This window comes from Thalassophryne amazonica, chromosome 2 (assembly GCF_902500255.1).
Source record: "Thalassophryne amazonica chromosome 2, fThaAma1.1, whole genome shotgun sequence".
In the NCBI taxonomy this organism is placed as follows: Eukaryota; Metazoa; Chordata; class Actinopteri; order Batrachoidiformes; family Batrachoididae; genus Thalassophryne; species Thalassophryne amazonica.
Window position 1 is genome coordinate 22,054,897 of NC_047104.1, and position 17,310 is coordinate 22,072,206.

Below are 17,310 nucleotides of genomic sequence, written 5' to 3' on the forward strand. Positions count from 1 at the left end.
CAGCATTTTTGTTTCTTGCCTGCAACAAGACAAGAGTCCCAATTAGTGACTTTAATCCACACAAAAGTGACTCATGATTGACATTTTTAAATGGCTTTGAGGGGATAAGAAGCAGACTTGCCGCTTCTGAAAAGCAGTGAAGCAATGAACCAATGAAGCAGTGGGTCGAAGCACTGCTTTGTTGGTTCAAGCTTCAAGAACATCCGCTGCAGAAGCAGTTGAATACAGACCCATGGTAGGGTCTGCAACCAACGTAAAGAAATGATCATTTTCCCAATAACACTCACAAAAACAATGGCTGCTCTGAAGGGCCGATAAGGGAATCGTTAAGCAAAAAAAAATCTATTGATGTCAGAGGATTGAATCTTTTTTAACAATTCTTGATACCCATCCCTTGCCCCCCCCAAAGAACTCTGGCACCCGGGGTGGGGGGGGGGGGGGGTGTTAGGGCACACCTCACAGTTTGAAAACCACTGCTTTAGATATTTACAAATCAGGAACTATGTCTGCCAATGTTAGCCTAATTGTGAAAACCTCCCTAAAGGGAAAAGGGTTTGCTCACTCCGGCTGGGACCGCCTGACTCTAAAGGTTTGGTTTCAAACTTTGTCAAAATATTTTATGAACATGTTAACTTGAGTATGCAATCTTTGAGCAGCCTGGAAGAAAGAGCTGGGACTGCAGAGTGATGAGAATGCTGTTTGGAGGGAGAGCCTCAGCAGAATCTGCTGCTGTTCTATTAATGCCAGACACCAGTTAATTCAATTTAAGGTGATGCACAGGCTACATTACTCAAAGGGTAAATTAAATAGAATTTATCCTACAATCTCCCCCTTGTGTGATCGGTGCAGATCTGCTGAGGGCTCTCAAGCCTTCAATTTTTGGACCTGCCCAAAATTGCATAACTTCTGCTGTGAAATATTCCAGTGGTTTTCTAAAATGTACAACCCCAATTCCAATGAAGTTGGAACATTGTGTAAAACGTAAATACACACAGAATACACTGATTTGCAAATTCTCTTCAACCTATATTCAACTGAATACACCACAAAGACAAGATATTTAATGTTCAAACTGATAAACTTTTGTTTTTGTGCAAATATTTGCTCATTTTGAAATGGATGCCTGCAACATGTTTCAAAAAAGCTGGGACAGTGGTATGTTTAGCACTGTTACATAACCTTTCCTTCTAACAGTCAATAAGCGTTTGGGAACTGAGGACACTAATTGCTGAAGCTTTGTAGGTGGAATTCTTTCCCATTCTTGCTTGATGTATGACTTCAGTTGTTCAACAGCCCGGGGTCTCTGTTGTCGTATTTTGCACTTCATAATGCGCCACACATTTTCAATGGGTGACAGGTCTGGACTGCAGGCAGGCCAGTCTAGTACCCGCACTCTTTTACGATGAAGCCATGCTGTTGTAACACGTACAGAATGTGGCTTGGCATTGTCTTGCTGAAATAAGCAAGACAATGGGACGTCACAGAAAAAGACGTTGCTTGGATGGCAGCATGTGTTGCTCCAAAACTGGATGTACCTTTCAGCATTGATGGTGCCATTACAGATGTGTAAGTTATCCATGCCATGGGCACTAACACACCTCCATACCATCACAGATGCTGGCTTTTGAACTTTGCGCTGGTAACAATCTGGATGGTCTTTTCCCTCTTTTGTCCGGAGGACACAACATCCATGATTTCCAAAAACAATTTGAAATGTGGACTCATCAGACCACAGCACACTTTTCCACTTTGCATTTGTCCATTTCAAATGAGCTCGGGCCCAGAGAAGGCGGTGGCATTTCTGGATGTTGATGTTTGGCTTTCACTTTGCATGGTAGAGTTTTAACTTGCACTTGTAGATGTAGCAACAAACTGTGTTAAGTGACAATGCTTTCTGAAGCCCACGCGGTAAGATCCTTTACTCCAGGGGTGGCCAAGTTCGGTCCTCGAGAGCCACCTTCCTGACACTCTTAGTTGCATCCCTGCTCCAACACACCTGAATCCAATGAAAGACTCATTAGCAGACTTTTAATGAGCCTTTCATTGGATTCAGGTGTGTTGGAGCAGGGAGACAACTAAGATTGTCAGGAAGGTGGCTCTCGAGGATCGAACTTGGCCACCCCTGCTTTACTCAATGTTTTTTGTTTTTTTTAATGCAGTGCCGCCTGAGGGATCGAAGGTCACGGGCATTCAATGTTGGTTTTCAGCCTTGCAGCTTCTCTGAATCTTCTGATTATATAATGGACTGCAGATGATGGAATCCCTAAATTCCTTGCAACTGAATGTTAAGAAACACTGTTAAACTGCTGGACTATTTTTTTCATGCAGTTGTTCACAAAGTGATGATCCTCGCCCCATCTTTGCTTGTGAGTGGCTGAACCTTTTGGGGATGCTCCTTTTATACCCAATCATGACACTCACCTGTTTCCAATTAAGCTGTTCACCTGTGGAATGTTCCAAACAGGTGTTCTTTGAGCATTCATCAACTTTCAGTCTTTTGTTGCCCTGTCCCAGGTTTTTTGAAACGTGTTGCAGGCATCCATTTCAAAATGAGCAAATATTTGCTCAAAATCAAATATTATCAGTGTCAACATTAATTATCTTGTCTTTGTGGTGTATTCAATTGAATATAGGTTGTATTCTGTCTTTATTTACATTTTACACAATGTCCCAACTTCATTGGAATTGGGGTTGCACCTAATATGTATATGGATAGATGAGATTTGTCATTACAAGTGCAACAACAATGAGATTACGTCCACACTCACAGACAAGATACAGCAATTAACCCACAATTACTCATTTAGCGTAAAAATGGCACACATCAGAATTAAGACAACACATATACATTTGACATTGTTTATGTGCACTAAACTTGAAACAGTCCGTTTTCCAAATTGAGGCGATGTGAGTGTGGTAGCTGCTGCAACAGGAGTCGCGCTGCCACTAGCTTGGGGGGAACAAGGACCTGCTGCAGCTAAAACCGCGCAGCCCCCAGAGGGGTGAAGGGGTGGTGTCAGCGGTGGCCGGGATGGGGTGTGTGATGGGGGGCAGGAGAGGAGGTAGGACGGAAAGTGGAGCATGCTTCAGTCTTTGTCCATGTGCGAGTCTGTCTGTCCTTGTACTGGAGTTAAAGAGATAAGGAGGCAGCCAATATTCCCTAGGCCGTAAAGATTCTTCTGGGAGGAAAAACAAATGGGCATTTTATCCTTGAGAGGCTCATAAGCCTGCCGTGTTTGTGGTTGAGCAGTGAAAAACACTTTTCCAGCTTCACATGAACAAGCCAGATCCCAATTATGAAAATTCCCCGGCCTCTGAAATCTTCACCTTCCCCTGCAAGTTGCGCATTTGCACCGAGATGTTATCCAATTTGCGTCTGAGTTCAAGGATTAACGCAGTCTGGGAATGCATCGCCTTGCCCAGCTATTAATCATGATGGACAAGCGAGGGGTCGTGGTTTTGGTGGCAGCTGTCTTGCCAATCTTCCGGTAAGTCAGGGCAGCACATAAGCCAATAAGTACCAGACATCCTACTATGAAACCAAATATGAATAAATCCTCGACGTCCTCCACAGAGAATGGCGCAAAGCATGTGACCTGCCACGTCTCCCAGGCGTCGATAACATAGCCCGCAGGGTAAGTTCCATCCGGGCACACAGGGTCCCCCAGCCCTGATCTTCTTGTAGAAAAAATGGTGTCAATAGCGTTCAGAGACCAGCTCATCAATTCCATGATTAACCCAATATAGTTTGAAGAATTCACAGCCTGGTGAAGTAGGGACTTTGAAGGTTGGAGCAGAGATAGAGAGAGGAGGAGATGTGACCGCCCTCGCCGGAGTCCTAAGCTTTTATATAACTTTATATAACTTATGTATACAGTGAGGAAAATAAGTATTTGAACACCCTGCGATTTTGCAAGTTCTCCCACTTAATGATGGAGGGGTCTGAAATTTTCATCTTAGGTGCATGTCCACTGTGAGAGACAATCTAAATTCCAGAAATCACAATGTATGAGTTTTTTTTAATAATGTATTTGTATGTTTCTGCTGCAAATAAGTATTTGAACACCTGTGAAAATCAATGTTAATATTTGGTACAGTAGCCTTTGTTTGCAATTACAGAGGTCAAACGTTTCCTATAGTTTTTCACCAGGTTTGCACTCACTGCAACAGGGATTTTGGTCCACTCCTCCATACAGATCTTCTCCAAATCTTTCAGATTTGGCGTTTCAGCTCCCGCCAAAGATTTTCTATTGAGTTCAGGTCTGGAGACTGGCCAGTCCACTCTAGGACCTTGAAATGCTTCATACGGAGCCCCTCTTTGTTGCCCTGGCTGTGTGTTTGGGGTCATTGTCATGCTGGAAGACCCAGCCATGACCCATCTTCAATGCTCTTACTGAGGGAAGGAGGTTGTTTGCCCAAATCTCACAATACAGGACCCCATCCATCCTCCCTTCAATATGGTGCAGTTGTCCTGTCTGCAGAGTATGATGTTTCCACCCCCATGCTTCACAGTTGGGATGGTTTTCTTGGGGTTGTTCTCATCCTCTAAACATGGTAAGTGGAGTTGATTCCAAAAAGCTCTATTTTGGTCTCATCTGACCACATGACCTTCTCCCATGCCTCTTCTGGATCATCCAGAGGGTCACTGGTGAACTTCAAATGGGCCTGGACATGTGCTGGCTTGAGCAGGGGGACCTTGCTGCCCTGCAGGATTTTAAACCATGACAGCATCATGTGTTACTAATGTAATCTTTGACTGTGGTCCCAGCTCTCTTCAGGTCATTGACCAGGTCCTCCTGTGTAGTTCTGAGCTTTCTCAGAATCATCCTTACCCCACAAAGTGAGATCTTGCATGGAATCCCAGACCGAGGGAGATTGACAGTCATCTTGTTTTTCTTCCACTTTCTAATAAAAACAGTTGTCTTCTACCAAGCTGTTTGCCTGTAGTCCATCCCAGCCTTGTACAGGTCTACAATTTTGTTCCTGGTGTCCTTAGACAGCTCTTTGGTCTTGGCTATGGTGGATAGGTTGGAGTGTGTCTGAACAAGTTCAAACAGGTGCAATTAATACAGGTAAAGAGTGCAGAATAAGAGGGCTATATATATATATATATATATATATATATATATATATATATATATATATATATATATATATATATATATATATATATATATATATAATATGCAGATTTTTTTTTTTTTTTGTGCCATTTCTGATTCTTGGTGCCATTTCCGGTTGGTGCCTTTGTCTACCATTGAGCGAGCTTCGCACTGCTGCCCGGCACTTCGCTCGTATGATTGAGTTTTTCATCCTGACTCAAAGATAGCGTTGTTTGGATATTCTCTACGCCTACAAAATCACATCCTCTCGGTGCAGAGTACTATCTTGTATGGAATGGTAATTTTTAAGAGACTGATTTTAAGACTCTGGAAATCAGAAGCCGTGCCTCATTTCAAGGCGTGGCTAACTGAACTAAGCAGTTTATTGCATGTGGAGAAAATCAGAGCGTGATGGACAATATTAATAAATTTTACATCATAGCAACCATTCTTAGATCGTCTTGTCCAGCGTGGCGATCACTCTAACATGCCCACAATGGCCCGTTTACCTCCACCCAGTTCTGCTTGTGCTTTTGTGATTTCTGTTTACTTGTCTGTTTTTTTTTTTGCTTAGTTTTTTCTTTTGTCATTTTTATACTTATATCAAACTTCAACAACAATATTTTTAAAAAAAAATTACATCTCATCACAAAGGCTAAATAGTCCAAAAAAATTAGCATTACAATACAGTGGAAGCTGTTTTTGAACTGCTCTCTTTAACTCATTGAGTGCCAGCCATTTTCAAAGTGCAGAACATCCCAGTGCCAGGATTTCGTCAGCATTTGTGTGTTTTTCAAGACCCATAGAAAATTGAGTTCTATGTCCATGTCAACAACAAACATACCACAAGAAAAGAGAAGAAAAGAAATTGGCTCTGACGCGTCTTTGGCGCGGGGCATTACTATCGGAAAAGACGCGTTTTAGAGTCAATGGCATCGAGTGAGTTAAGAATAAAATGGATTTGCAAACATTTTTCAAATGAAAAATGCAGCAGTTTTAGAACAAAAACTTGGTTCATGAACAACATCTGGCTTCCGGCAGAGATGCACAACACTGATACGCATCAGTCACACCGCAGCAATTTGTGTGAACATGCCCATTCAACGGTATTACTCACATTGGCTTTTTTGTTGTTTTTGTCAAAAAAGAAGCCACTGTGGGTCCAAAAAAACAAACTAAAAAAAGAGGTAAAGGTGAAAAACTGAAGAGGAAAGTTGAGAACCACAACAGAAGTGAAGAAAGAGATGATTTCTAAGCATGGAAATGGCATCCATGTCTTGGATCTTGCTTTACAGTACAGTATGACAAAGTCTTCGATCTGTACCATACTGAAAAACAAAAGTAGCAAAAAAGAGAGCCAATGTTGCCAAAGCAGTGACAGTGATTATCAAACAAAGATCACAAACACTGGAAGAGGTGGAAAAGTTGTTGCTGATCTGAATAAATGAGAAGCAGTTAACCGGTGATAGTTCTCGCTACCGTTATATCAGAGTAACGGCCCGTTACACTGCTGACTGAAAAAAAATGCTGCAGTTATACAGTTACATTGTTTGAGGGTGTGTAGCAGAAAATGATAATTTCTCTATGTTGATTGTGGACCTGCTGCTTCTGATTCAGAAGCAATGGGTCCACAATTTATTCATCAGCCTTTGTCAACGCCATTTAAAGAGGTCAATCATGACTCACCTTTCTGCTGATTAAAATCGCTAACCAGGAGTCTTCTCCATTGTTGCGGACAAGAAACAAGAATCGTCCACACCAAACAGTTTTCATTTGTTCCTCATTAATGTGTAAAGGAAGATAAATAAATAATATCCTCCGTGTGTTGTGGGACTTGACTAATTAAACATCGTTCCTCCAAATGCTGCCACTCTCTGCCAAGTAAAGTTGGAAAGCTATCCAAATATTCAACCTTCCAGAATAAATAACTTCAAAGCAAATCAGCGTTTTAAACAGGGTTGGGTATCTGACTCTTAAGATTCAGAAGCAAAAGTAGTGCATCCGCAATCAATGCAAAGAAATGATCATATAATTTTTCCCGTTACACACCCTCGGAAACGGCGCAACAGCCCAATTGCAGTGTAATTTTTTTTATAAAGCTGGCGAGAAGTGCATATATACAGGTGCTGGTCATTTAATTGGAATATCATGAAAAAGTTGATTTATTTCAGTAGTTCCATTCAAAATGTGAAACTTTATTATATTAATTTATTACACACAGACTGATATTTCAAATGTTTATTTCTTTTCATTTTGATGATTATAACTGACAACTAATGAAAATCCCAAATTCAGTATCTCAAAAATTTGAATATTACTTAAGACCAATACAAAAAAAGGCTTTCTAGAAATGTTGGCCAACTGAAAAGTATTAGCATGTACAGCACTCAATACGTAGTTGGGGCTCCTTTTGCCTGAATTAGTGCAGCAATGCGGTGTGGCATGGAGTCAGTCTGTGGCACTGCTCAGGTGGTATGAGAGCCCAGGTTACTCTGATAGTGGCCTTCAGCTCTTCTGCATTGTTGGGTCTGGCATGTCGCACCTTCCTCTTCACAATACCCCAGATTTTCTATGGGGTTAAGGTCAGGCAAGTTTGCTGGCCAGTTAAGAACAGGGATACCATGGTCCTTAAACCAGGTTCTGGTAGCTTTGGCACTGTGTGCAGGTGCCAGGTCCTGTTGGAAAATGAAATCTGCATCTCCATAAAGTTGGTCAGCAGCATGAAGTACTCTACAACGTCCTGTAGACGGCTGCGTTGACCTTGGACCTCAGAAAACACAGTGGACCAACACCAGCAGATGACAAGGCACCCCAAACCATCACTGACTGTGGAAACTTTACACTGGACCTGGATTCTGTGCCTCTCCTCTCTTCCTTCAGACTGTGGGACCTTGATTTCCAAAGGAAATGCAAAATTTACTTTGATCAGGGAACATAACTTTGGACCACTCAGCAGCAGTCCAGTCCTTTTTGTCTTTAGCCCAGGCAAGACGTCAAGTCAGCAGTCTTCCCCATGATTGTCAATATTCAAATTTTCTGAGATACTGAATTTGAGATTTTCATTAGTTGAAAGTTATAATAATCATAATTCAATAATTAAACATTTGAAATATATCAGTCTGTGTGGAATTTTGAATGGAATAACTGAAATAAATCAACTTGGAAAAAAAATATATCGATCTTTGGACGTGTGAATCGATCTGTGGGAATTAAAACAATCGATTTAAAATCGGCGAATCAATCTTTTCAACCCACCGTTAGTTTCCTCGCTTGCGAGGATAGTGGGAAGGCCTTTTTTTTTTTTTTTTTTTTTTTTTTTTTTAAGTTTATTTTCTACAAGCCCTCTGGTGGCTAATGTGCCTCTTCCCATCGCTGCAGGGCTTTCCTTCCCACCTGCGCTCGTTGCTTAAAGTGGGGATCAGCTCGCGCACACCAATTCCACTCTTTAGGCAAGGTGGCACTCCACAGTGGCACAGACAAGCTGAGATGGCTGTGGCGACCACCAGGCTGTAGGTTTTACATCAGAGTAACCTTCTCCTAGCCTCTGGCTAAAGAACCTTCCTCGGAGGCACGGGGGCAGTAACCCACGCTGGGGGTTTAACATCAGGGTTTTCCTTCCCCTAGGTGGACCGCCTTAACAGGGCTAATGAGTCCCATCTACCCACTGCTATAACCCAGTCAGCTGGGAGGCTCGTGATGGTGGGAGCGCCTAGATCCCGTATAGGTCATGGACCTACCACTGCCATAACCCATCAACCCACCACTAGATTTAAATCAAATGACACCTCTTTCCAAAAGCAATAAAGACAAACTACAACTGGCCAAAAATTGTTTTTCCCTAAAATGAGATGTCCTTTGTTCTTTCAATAGACTGGGCTGTCAACATATTACCACAACAAAAGAATGCTTTGATAAAAACTCAAAATGTCACATTTATGGTTTGTAGTACCACCAAACTCACATCACACATCACTGAGTTCCCTCTGGTTGTACTACCGCACTTAGATTGGAAAATGTACCTTTATATAAACTCAGATTATTTACTGTTGTAAAAATAAGATCAACTTTATTTATCCCAAAGGAAATTTTGCCAGAGTACCGAAACAGTAACAATAAGCAGTGAGCAATGTCATTTTTTTTTTTAGACATTTGCACAAGATGTTCAACAATAATGCACATAAATGAGTAACTGAATAACTCTGTTCAATTATGTATTCATCTTGTAGAAGGGGGACGACTGATGCAGCCTGATTGCCACAAGTAAGAAAGACCTCCTTGTGTGTTCTGTGGTGCACCTCGGTAGTCCCAGTCTGTGGCTGAAGGTGCTTTGACAGGATGTCGGGGTGGGAGGTGTTGTGCCAGATGCTGAGCAATTTCCTCAACATCCTCTCTGATTCCTCCGCCACAGACTCCAGCTCAAACCCCAGGACAGAGCCAGCTTACTTTGTTCATGTCAGATGCCGTCAGCCTGCTGCCCAAGCACACTACAGCGTAGAAGATAATGCTTGGGACCACCAAGTGACATCTGCAACATTTCTGCAGACACTGAGAGATCTGAGCCTCCTGAAGAAGTGCAGTCAGGTCTGACCTTTCTTACACACAGCATCTGTGTTTACAATCCAGTCCAGTTTGTTGTTTGTGTGAACACCCAGGTACTTGTAATAGTCCGCAATGTCCATCTCAGTTCCATCCATCCATTTTCTTCCGCTTTATCCGTAGTCGGGGTCGCGGGGGCAGCAGCCCAAGCAAAGCCGCCCAGACCTCCCGATCCACACACACCTCCCCCAGCTCCTCCAGGGGAACCCCAAGGCGTTCCCAAGCCAGCCGAGAGATGTAGTCCCTCCAGCGTGTCCTGGGTCTTCCCCGGGGCCTCCTCCCAATGGGACGTGCCCGGAACACCTCTCCAGCGAGGCGTCCAGGGGGCATCCGGAAAAGATGCCCAAGCCACCTCAACTGACTCCTTTTGACGTGGAGGAGCAGCGGCTCGACTCAGAGCTCCTCCTGAGTGACCGAGCTCCTCACCCTATCTCTAAGGGAGCACCCAGCCACCCTGCGGAGGAAACTCATCTCGGCCGCTTGTACTCGCGATCTCGTTCTTTCTGTCATGAGCCAAATCTCATGACCATAGGTGAGGATCGGAACGTAGATCGATCGGTAAATCGAGAGCTTTGCACCCCTACTCAGCTCTCTCTTCACCACGATGGTCCGATACAGCAACCGCATCACTGCAGATGCTGCACCGATCCGTCTATCGATCTCACACTCCATCCGTCCCTCACTCATGAACAAGACCCTGAGATACTTAAGCTCCTCCACTTGAGGCAAGGACACTCCACCGACCTGAAGAGGGCAAAGCACCTTTTTCCGGTCGAGAACCATGGCCTCAGATTTGGAAGTGCTGATTTTCATCCCGGACGCTTCTCAGTTCCATTGATGGTAACTCAGTTCGGACTGGTCTTCAGTCTTCTAAAGTCCACCACCATCTCCTTTATCTTAGATTCATTGAGCTGCAGGTGGTTGAGTCCACACCACTCCACAAACCTGTCCACTACACTCCTCTACTCAGCCTCCTGGTCACTGCTGATGCAGTCCACGATGGCAGAGTCATCCAAAAACCTCTGCAGGTGGTAGAACTGTGACCAGAACCTGAAATTTGAGCGTGAACAAGAAGGGAAACAGAACAGTTCCCTGTGGTGCTCCATGTTGCTCCTGACGGTGTCGGATGTAATGTACCGAAGCCTCACATACTGGGTGGCTTGTGAGCTACATGAACTGCAGGGGGTCCAGTGATGATTCGACAACTGTGTGGAGGTGCCTCAGGAAGCGCCTCTCAAGGGACTTCATAACGTAAAAATAATGATTTGGATTTATAGAGCACCTTTTTATTCAAGATACCCAAAGCACTTACACGTTGCATTATTCCTTTACTCACACATTCACACTGGTGATGGTAATTTACTAATGTAGCCACAGCTGCCTTGGGGCAGTTAACCAGCTTCTGTGTTCTGCTGTAGTCCAGCTCTTTAACATTTTTAACCTGGAAATCATCTTGTGTGCTTTGTCATTGATGCTGAAATAAAAATCTCCTGGAAACACCGTGTGATTCTGAACAATCACATCAGGCTCCAACACGGCAAAGAAAGCCCCATTCACACAGACCCGCCTGTGCCGATGGGTGAACACACTCATGCAGCAGCGTGCACGTACAGTCTGGCTCGGACACTGACCTTGTTCAGTACCACAGAAGTCGGCCGGTCCAGGCTTGGGACTTGGAGCAGATCGTCTGCGTCGCACCAACTGATGTTTCAGGCCCACGAAAGTGTGAGACGAGCTGTTTGTGTGCAGCGGCTGAATGAACAGGCTGTCCTCCCCGATTTGGACGAGTCCAGTCTGTGCACAAAACAGATGACAAAGCCACCTGAGATCTCAGTCAGGAAAAATGGCAGGGTATTAGCGTGAACCCAGCAGCTCCAGGGAGCGTTTGCTCCTGACCTTATTAACACCAACTCAAGCCCTCTGCTTGAATCCAAACCCGCTGTTTGATTTTCAAGCTGTTAAAGTGGTTAAACACTTCTCAAAAAAAAAAAAAAAAGACTTTAGACCTGTTCCCTTGAATACAGTTTTCTTTGTAAGTCTCAAACCAGAAAGCCAACTTCATATTCAACATATTCCTATGAATCTGATAGAACCATCTCTGTGACTCTGATATGTACCAGAGTCTGACCAATATATCGGCTGGTATCAGCCTTTCATGAACATATCAGTATCAGTGTTGTTTTTTGCTGATATGTAAACTTTTATTTGACCAAATAAACGATAAAAAAATTACATTGTTTGTCCAGCAGAGGGTGCTCTATTGGTATGGACAAAACCATCTGTGTAACCTGGGCTTTAGTCACATGAGCTCCAATACAGAAAGATAAAGTGACCAGCTGTTACTAGGGATGGGTATCGAGAACCGGTTCCTTTTGGGTATCGTTAAGAAATGATTTGATCCACCGACATCAATAACCTTTTTGCTTAACGATTCCCTTATCGATCCTTCAGAGTGGCCGTTGTTTTTGGGGGTGTTTGTCAGGAAAATGATCATTTCTCTACATTGATTACAGACCCTGCAGCGGGTCTGTAATCAACTTTTCTGCAGCACGGCTTTGCTTTGAACCTTGAACCAATCGAAGCAGTGATTCACAGATCGTAGCAGTGCTTTGATCTATTGCTTTGTTGATTCATTTTTTTCTTTCACTTTATCTTCATTTCCCCCCGCAAAAACCGCAAAGAGCATATGTCTGAGTATTATTTACCTTTTTTATCTTAAATCTTAAAACCTGTTATGGTCTTCTGAAACAGTTGATGTATTTTATAACTTAAAAATGGGACAGACACTAATGCGTTAGCATTTCTGGCATTCTCAATGTTAAAGTTAGCATTAAGCAGTTGCAGCTGTCAGCACGTTCGGGTGAATTTGTTTTCTGTATAATAAGCGTTTGTTGTTGTAAAAGAGTCAAATGTATTACAAACTAATATTTTTTTATTTATTTTTGTTTATATATTAATAATAACCACAGCAATAATAGTAATAACTAATCTAATGATTAATTATATACAATTGTAGAGAAAGAGACAAACAGAACCTGAATAAAAACACAACAGAAAATATAAAACCAACTAACAGTGAACATGAATAAATAAATATAGAAATTAGTGTTTCCTGTGAACACCTAGTGACCCTTACACCTCCACTTCATCCCTGTTTTATTTAAGTTTAATGACAATGTTTCGGTCAAACCATATTTTCAATTTAATTTCTTCAGTGATTTCCTCCAGAACTATTTGCCAAGCTAGAAAACTGCTGCATCCTAGTAAGAGCAGAATACTACTGGAATGAATTTGAATAAGGAATGTTTTTTGTTTTTTTCCTCACCAAAATGGATGCTGCACTCACTGCAGTTTATTGTCTGGAATAGTCCCAGATTGCGTTTCGGAGCTTCTAGAATTCAAACATTTTCATGCGGGTGGTGTTGGGGGGGTAATTCTGGTTTCAGCTTTTTTGTTTTTCACCACTTTCATCCCTGAATATGTCAATCGTGAGTCGCTTTTGTGCGGATTAAAGTGACTAACTGGGACTCCTGTCCGAGAAAGAAACAAGAATCGTCCTCTGTTCTGTTCACACAGATCCAAATGCTGCGCGGCTCTCTGCTGAGTCAAGTTAGAACGATAGTCCAGTTGGAATTAATAACTTCAAAGCAAAACGCCATTTTGTTTTTTTATTTATGTCCAGAGATCAAGGATACAGTGACCAATTTCATATTTATTTCCTCTAAGACTCAATGAAATGGATAGAAAACCTGTAAAGCCTACTTTTAGTACAAAATTCACAAGAGGTATCGATAAGGAATCGGATCGATAAGCAGAATCGATAGATAAAATCTTATCAATACCCATCCCTAGTTGTTACTCATGTTCAGTTAGAGCGCATGTTTCATAGCCACAAGACAAGTGGTCCCTCAGACTGTCCAGTTTCACAAAAAGAAAAAAATGAAGAAGCTCTGCTGATGTCAGATAACAGCAAGAGCAGCACGAACTAAAGAGACGTCCTCTATGGACGGGCTTAATCAAACACACCTTATACTGGACAATAATGAAACAAATTGGCGTGTTTTCTGAAACATAAGAACACTAAAAGTGTGCAGACGTGTTTTCTGAGGGAGTGTGTGCAGATGAAGGATCAAGTGTGTGTGTTTCTTGAAGCTCAGTCGCTGCAGTCAGATGTGCCCTCAGTGAGAAGTCAATGAACCACACAAGCAAATCACGAGGCTGCAGATTATGGCATCATTAATAACCAGAGCACCAACATACACGTGCACACACTGATCTCAAACACATGCATTCACACAGATCCCTTAAACACACACACAGTCTGACATAGAGGCCTCTTGTCACTGACATTTTCCTCCTGATTTTTAGGCCCAGAACCCTCCACATTACAGGTACATGTAAAAAAAAAAATAGAAAATAAAAAAGTTCAATATTTATGTATTTCAGTAAGTTCAAATTTTATATATTCTAGACCAGTGGCGGATGCTGGTCTTTCAAGGAGGGGAAGCTCAATTTCGGCCTACATCATAAAATGTGTCGGTTTATTTATATGTAAATTCTACCCTCTGTTCCTTTTCAAGAAAATGATCTGTGACCCTGTCGTACCAACAAGGCATCTCTTCCAGGGACTTGACTAGTGTCCTCTCAATGGCCAGCAGAGCTAGGCTGCTTAAATGGCCTTGGCCCATGGTGTTGTGGGTGTAAGACTTGAGCCGCTTTAAACAGGAGAAGCTCCTCTCTACACCTGCAGATGTAGCTCCAATCGTTGCCACTAATGACAATAGTTTGTACACCTGAGGCATTGCACTGTCCAACTCCATGTCTTTCAGAAACAGCAAGAAATCACATAGCTTTCCCCTGTTGCCCTGCAAGTCCTGGTTTGAATATAGGACTTGAAGTTCAGACCTCAGTCTCCCTGAATCAAAGAACTGGCCAAAACTTTTCAGGACACTCTGAAATGCCTCCTCTGGAAACACTTGTCTCATCTCATCAAATTTCCCTGGACTGACCAATTCCAAGAAGTGCAGACTTTCCAAATTTGCAAAACGCCGAGGTAGCTGCTCTGTGAGATTGTCTAGGATGGCCATGTACAGATTTCTGTAGCGCTCCTTGGGATCCTGTAGTTGTGACAGACGGTGTTTTCCCATGGGATCAGTTTGTGGGTCTGATGTAAGATCTGCTGCTTTGGCATAAACAACTTGGAAAGTCCCCTCTGACCTCTTCTCTTTGACAAAAGCAAGAAGAGACAATTCTTTTCTTGCAGTACAGAACATCCATAGCTCTCTGCTGGACAATGTCAAACACCACATTAGTCTCAGAGAAGATTTGTTCATATGTGTACAACATGAACACAAACTCAAAATCCTCCAGTTTCATCAGAAGGCCTTTGGCACAGTCTAATGTGTCATCATCTATGGACTTATCTGCAATGATCCTCTCAAAAGTTTGCAGGAGGGCATCATAATTGTTTGCCCCAGTGCTCACTATCCGTGATGTGAAATTCCATTGAGTAGGAGCATTTCTGGGCAACCGTGAGCAGCCTGCAGACTCAAGAAAAGACATCCTCTTTGTGGATTTTGAGAAAAATGTGGCAAACCCAGAGAGTGATGCAAAAAATATTCTGCACTCAGATAAGCATTTAGCCCCCTGAAACAGAACCAGATTCAGTCTGTGTGCATAGCAATGCACAAACATTGCACTGGGGGCTATTGCTTTAACTTTGGCCTGCAAACCATTGAGAGCTGAAGCCATGACAGCAGCCCCATCATAGGTTTGCGCCACAAGTTTCTCTCTGCATGTTCTCATTCAAGACTTCAAAAACAGACTGAGCATCTCTTCCCCCAGAAACATCAAAAACTCCAATAAAGCGCTCCTGAATTTTACCTGCCCTATCCACATAGTGAACAACGACAGAGAGTTGAGCATGGCAAGCTATATCAGTTGTTTCATCCACCTGCCATGCAAAAAAGGGAGCAGCCTGGATTTCATCCTTGATCTCATCAGAAACAGTGGCTGAAAGAGCAGAGATCAAGTCATTTTGGATTGCATGGGACATACCAGAAAACACAGCTGATGACTGGAATTGTGTGGCCAGGACAGTCATATTTAGCTAATGTTTCATTAAACTCCCTGTCATTCCCCTTCTTGGATAATTCAACACCCTCATCATGCCCCCTAAATGACAGCTCCTGACGGCCAAGTAAGGAAGTCACATCAATAAGGCGGTTTAGGAAAGCTCTGTTTTGTTTAACTGCTTCATTATGTTTTGCCACTTGAATGCGAGCGCCTTCATTGATTGCATGCTCAACCCTGACTCTGCCCAGGCAACTTAACCTTGCACATGCACTCACATGTTCATTGCTTTTTTCATGCCTTTTGTATGCCCTGTCAAAGTTGGACAGATCCCCAAAACCCACTTTTGACCAGACAACACATCCCTGAGATGGTTTCATCAAAAGGCATGGCCAACAGTACATTTTATTTGTTACAGCATTTCCAGTCAGCCAGCTCACTTTGTCATTCCAGGACAGCTGAAAAGACCTGTTTTTCCCCACCTTTTGCACCAAATTAATCTGAGGAGTTGATCTGCCCTGCTGTTTAACTCTTAAGTTTTTCTTCATAAGGAAGACTATCAAATGGCTTCGCCAAAATCCGGTCCACAACATTCAAATTGTCTGCCATTATGTGCAGCTTGCTACCTAGCTAGCTCGCTAGCTGGGACTGGCGCGAGGCTCGTGTGAAGTGTGTCCGCCTGTGAGTGCTTTGTGACGGTGGAGGAGCTCAGCAGCACCTGCTGCGCGGTAGGGACAGAGTGCGATAGAAGTCAGTGATATTAGTCTCCAAACACAAGCAGCTACAAAAAAAAAACACACCAGAAATAGAAGCTCGATTTGTCGCTAGTCGTTTTTAACAAAAAAAAATGCCGCTAAGAGGATTAGGAAAGTCTCCGGTTCAACTCAGAACAGAATGAAAATGCTCCCACGGATGTTTACACGAAAAGATTGCTGATTTGCTCATTTCGCTGTCAATCAAAAAGGGATTCAGCCTCAGACAGATCATCCAATCATCATGCAGAAGCTGAGTGTCCGGGCCAGCCGAGGCCAGCCCACTGCCCCATAGACCACCAGAGACGCTGAGCGTCCGATGGGCGGGACAAAGCCCAGGATTTATCCAATGACTCGTCTCGCTGCACTCTTTGCTTCGCTACTGAACTCTGTGGACGCTCAGCGTCCACACTGTTTAAAGCACTGTGAAGCTGCGGGTTTGAGTGAGAGGAAAGCCGCGTCGTTACCAGTGATAAGAAGCTAAATATGTGCTACAACGCTCAACTTTTGTTCAGAATCAGTCAATAACATGTACACACAACAGTATATATTTGATCACTTATTTTTTTTTTTACATTTTAGGGGAAGCTGAGCTTCCCTTGCAGTCTTAGAGCAATCGCCTCTGTTCTAGACTCATTACATATAAACTAGTATCTGAAGCAATTTTTAATTTTGATCATCTGTAGCTCAAAGAGAACACTTATCTCAAAATGTTACAATATTTTAATTAAATCAATCCAAAAAAAGCAACAGAGGATTTTTTTAATGTAGAAATGTCTGACAGGTGT

General features: G+C 42.9%; 1 protein-coding gene across 1 annotated transcript in view; it reads right to left on the reverse strand.

Annotated features, from left to right (window-relative positions):
* adamts17 (ADAM metallopeptidase with thrombospondin type 1 motif, 17) overlaps positions 1-17,310 on the reverse strand; it is a 448,852-nt gene that overhangs the window by 403,557 nt on the left and 27,985 nt on the right. Inside the window, exon 3 of the mRNA XM_034184238.1 lies at positions 11,330-11,492. Coding sequence (XP_034040129.1) covers positions 11,330-11,492 — 163 coding nt within the window. The remainder of the gene's footprint in view (positions 1-11,329; positions 11,493-17,310) is intronic.